Below are 4,302 nucleotides of genomic sequence, written 5' to 3'. Positions count from 1 at the left end.
TGGGCTAGATGTTGGGCCAAACCTGTCTGAGCCTGAGGAGACGAAGCCATCCAATTTCCAGCATTTCTCCCAGGAACCAATCATTCGTCACCCACCCAACTGTGGGACCAGGGTGTGTTGGTGGGGAAGAAGGGCACAAGAGGAGCCACCCAGGGATCACAGCCTCTCCCCACAGACTCAGCTGCAGATAATCAGGCTGGCAAACAGCAGACTCAGGGATATATCTGAGGGTCTTGCCGTCCCCAGAGCAAAGGCCCCCAAGGAGGGGACTGTGACCTGCAGGAAGGTCCAGGCCTTGCCAACACTCCATCACTGGCAGAGCAAGAATGCACCTGCTGCAATCCTCCCCAACCTCCACCATGGTGGCCTCATGGGACAAAGGCAGGGGAGGACAGCTAAGAGGTAATCGACCTATTGCTAGATTGGAGAAGCCAGAGCAGTTCGACCCAGCAGGTTCCCCGGTGCCCTGATGAAGGTACTCACTGCCCACACGCATAACCAAAAGCGGGCAGAGGCTCTTCCCACTGCTTCTCTGCTCCCACGATCCAATGCATCAAAAGAAGCTGGCCCAGGGCCTTAGGACTTGCGGCGGGGGAGAGCAGCCAGCCCCCTCTCCCCAGCTCTGACTCTGAGGAGGCCCTTTGAACCAGGACCACGTCCTCCTCCTTTCCCCTTTCTGGTGAAGGGAAAGGACCAGAGACAGAGGGTAGGGGGTGGGGCGGGACTTGAGATAGCATGCGAGCTTCTATTGGTCAGTGGAGCTGCCGGTCAGAAGGGCAACTCGGGCGAGGATTGGCTGCGTGAGGCGGGGCGCGGCGCTGCTAAAGACCGGGCCCAAGGGGTGGGGCTGACGCTGCAGCTGGCGCAGCTCAGACTCCGAGCAACCGCCGCGGAGCAGCCAAGCAACCACCTTTCCCTGCCCGTTCCCGCGCCCGGGCCGGGGCTAGGCCCCCCGCCGCCGGGTCTCCGGGGGCTGCAGCAGCGGCGGCGGCGACAGCGGCGCCGCCCGCGGTTCCCGCCGGGGCCCGGGCGCCGGCCCCGCTCTGCAGGATGGGCACGGTGCTGTCTCTTTCCCCCGCCTCTTCGGCCAAGGGCCGGAGGCCCGGCGGGCTGCCCGAAGAGAAGAAGAAAGCGCCGCCCGCGGGGGACGAGGCGCTGGGGGGCTACGGGGCGCCGCCAGCAGGCAAGGGAGGCAAAGGCGAGAGCCGGCTCAAGCGGCCGTCCGTGCTCATCTCGGCGCTGACCTGGAAGCGCCTGGTGGCCGCATCTGCCAAGAAGAAGAAAGGCAGCAAGAAGGTGACGCCCAAGCCGGCATCCACTGGCCCTGACCCTCTGGTCCAGCAACGCAACCGCGAGAACCTTCTCCGCAAGGGCCGAGATCCCCCCGACGGCGGCGGCTCCACCAAGCCACTGGCGGTGCCGGTGCCCACCGTGCCCGCGGCCGCTGCCACCTGCGAGCCGCCGTCGGGGGGCAGCGCGGCCGCCCCGCCGCCGGGTTCGGGCGGGGGCAAGCCGCCGCCGCCGCCACCCCCAGCCCCGCAGGCGGCGCCGCCGGTGCCTGGCGGCTCGCCGCGGCGGGTCATCGTGCAGGCGTCCACCGGAGAGCTGCTGCGCTGCCTGGGCGATTTCGTGTGCCGACGCTGCTACCGCCTCAAGGAGCTGAGCCCGGGCGAGCTGGTGGGCTGGTTCCGCGGCGTGGACCGCTCGCTGCTGCTGCAGGGCTGGCAAGACCAGGCCTTCATTACGCCCGCCAACCTGGTGTTCGTGTACCTGCTGTGCCGCGAGTCGCTGCGCGGGGATGAGCTGGCGTCGGCCGCCGAGCTGCAGGCCGCCTTCCTCACCTGCCTCTACCTCGCCTACTCCTACATGGGCAACGAGATCTCATACCCGCTCAAGCCCTTCCTCGTGGAGCCCGACAAGGAGCGCTTCTGGCAACGCTGCCTGCGCCTCATCCAGCGGCTCAGCCCCCAGATGCTGCGGCTCAACGCCGACCCCCACTTCTTCACGCAGGTCTTTCAAGACCTCAAGAACGAGGGCGAGGCCGCCGCCGGCGCCGGGGGTCCACCCAGCGGGGGCGCGCCCGCGGCCCCCTCCTCCTCCTCCTCGGCCGCCAGGGACAGCTGCGCGACCGGAGCCAAGCACTGGACTATGAACCTGGACCGCTAAGGGATTCCCAAGGGCCGCGCCCGCCCCCACCCCCCCCCACCCCAGCCCCTGACACACACTCGGAGCCCCGGGACCATCAAGCCGCCGCCGCTGTTATCGCCGCTCCACGCCGCGGCCAGAGGAGGAGCCGCCCCTGTCCCGCAGGGGAAGGTGGAGGCCAGGACGCCAGAGGCCGCGGCTCTGGATTTGCTAGGCATAGGGTGGGGGGATGCTCGTGGGAGGGGTCCCCCAACCTCACCCTTTCTGTCTGCCTGTGCCCCATGTCTTCAATTCTACCTGGGTCTCCTCCTTCCCTTCTGTGTTTGTCTCTAAGTACATCTCCCTTGGTCTTGACCATTTCCTGGTCTCCTTCCTCTGTCTTCAGCCTCCTGTCCCCCTTCCCATCTGCCTCTCTGCCTTTCCATTTTCGGTAACTTGGCTGTGTATTTCCGTCTCCATCTTACCCCCCACCTGACTTTATCTCATTGCCCCCGTTTTTCTTTCTGCACCTGTGTCCCCATCTCCCCTTCTTGTTCTCTTTTTTTCCTCCCCCCTGGCATTTCCTCTTCCCTCCTGGCCGCTTCACCCCCACCCCCACCCCCACCTATGTCAGCTTGTATTTCTTCCCCCGACTGAGCCCTCATATCCCCCTTCCCAGACGAAAGGGAATATTAATTTTTTATTTGGACTGACTGAGGTGCGGCGAGAACCTGCAGCCCTAGGAGCCCAGGCAACCACCGGGATGGTCCTTCTCCCCACCCCCACCTCCTCTCCCTACCTTTTCCAACGTGTTGCATGCCGGGAGTTGGGGGGTGGGGGAGATGCCGGCTTCAGGAGGCTGAGGTTTGGGAGCAAAATCAACCTCGGAGGCCACCCCGGCGGCGGTGGCGGCTCCTCAGCGGAAGGATGGGAAGAGACAGAAACTCTTCTTACACTGGGGGAGGAGCAGCCCTTTTCCTTATCCTTAGGTGTTTTTGTTCCCCTCACCTTTTAATTTATTTGGTTGTTTCCAGAGGGAGGGGGGAGGGAATGGGTGTTGGGCTGGGAGCTGTCTGAGGTGCTGATTTGAGGCCGGACCGGAATCCTCCCGGGAGGGTACCAGGGACTGGGTTGGGCCTGGTGCCGTGTCCAAGGTGCCAATGATGCGGGCCGACGGCGCGGGCTGCACTGTCTGTCTGTCCGTCTGTCCCGGAGAGAACTATAAAGCGCTGGAAGCGCCTGCAGATGGTTTTGCGCCGACCTTTCTTTGGGCCCTGGGAGGGAGGGAGCGGGATCGGGAGTGAAACTGTCACAGGCAGGGCAGGAGGGACCCCCACGGGCTTCGTGGAGACGGTGGGTCCCTGAGAACTGCTACTCTTTCCGTCCCTTCGCTCCCCACATTGGCTTCCGTTTTACAGAGAGTAAAGCAGTCAAAGGTTGGTTGAGGCCTGGTGATAAAGCTGAATCCCCTCACACACTCCACCTCCATCTTGTCTCACCTGGCGCTCCATTAATGCCCAGGCTATTTAGGGATTACGTGATGAGGACAGCAAAAGCTGTTCCCTTTACAAAGTAGTCCATTGAGGCAGAGCTAGCTAGTTATGCCTGCTGTTTTTCTCTTCCTCCATCTCTCCCCTCTATATATACTATCTAGAGTCCAGTCAGGCCTAAGTCTGTGCTCACCACTCTCAGGTGGGGCCTGTCACACTCAGCTCCACACCCTTCTTCCAACACACTAGATTGTTTCAAGGCCGTTTCAGTCAGAAGCGCACCCAGGATAACCTTGGGAAGTCCATCCCTGCTTAAGATTCAAACCTGGCCTCTTATCCCCAGGGAGGCTACGACATAGGCGGCCTGGGAGACAGGAGCCATTCTTTGGGGTTGAAAGAATAGAAATAAGCTCTTTAGACTGAGATTCCTGTCCCATTGCCTTCTCAGCCACGTGGCTAAGCGCCCCATTCACTTTCACTGGCCCAAGGAGGCCTGGCTCCAGGAGAGCTCTGGCGTCTCTGACCCTAGTTGCTGCCTAGACATCAAGAATCTGGAGTCACAACCCTCCATCCCAACCCACGAGACCAAAAAAGACTAAGCCCGGGCTCGCTGTCCGTGGTGCTGACCCGAGCGCTTGGGCAGGGTGGGCGTTTGCCAGAGCGGGAGGAGTTACAGGCTCGGCTTCAA

The 4,302-nt window shown here is 62.7% G+C and overlaps 1 protein-coding gene across 1 annotated transcript; it reads left to right on the top strand.

The window, feature by feature from the left end:
• Positions 1-885: 885 nt before the first annotated feature.
• Positions 886-3,373, top strand: CDK5R2 (cyclin dependent kinase 5 regulatory subunit 2). Its single transcript, XM_039233100.1, has one exon. The coding sequence runs from the start codon at positions 1,051-1,053 to the stop codon at positions 2,164-2,166; it is 1,116 nt and encodes a 371-aa protein (XP_039089031.1). The 5' UTR covers positions 886-1,050; the 3' UTR covers positions 2,167-3,373.
• The last annotated feature ends 929 nt before the right edge of the window (positions 3,374-4,302 follow it).

Source organism: Hyaena hyaena, unplaced genomic scaffold (assembly GCF_003009895.1).
Source record: "Hyaena hyaena isolate Hyena2069 unplaced genomic scaffold, ASM300989v1 scaffold_71, whole genome shotgun sequence".
Taxonomy (NCBI): Eukaryota; Metazoa; Chordata; class Mammalia; order Carnivora; family Hyaenidae; genus Hyaena; species Hyaena hyaena.
Note: the sequence above shows the minus strand (reverse complement) of the source record. Positions and strands in the feature narration are given on the sequence as shown.

What these genes read in the sequence shown, in the direction of transcription:
- CDK5R2 (XM_039233100.1), top strand. Translation starts at nt 1,051, where the DNA reads ATGGGCACGGTGCTGTCTCTTTCCCCCGCCTCTTCGGCCAAGGGCCGG.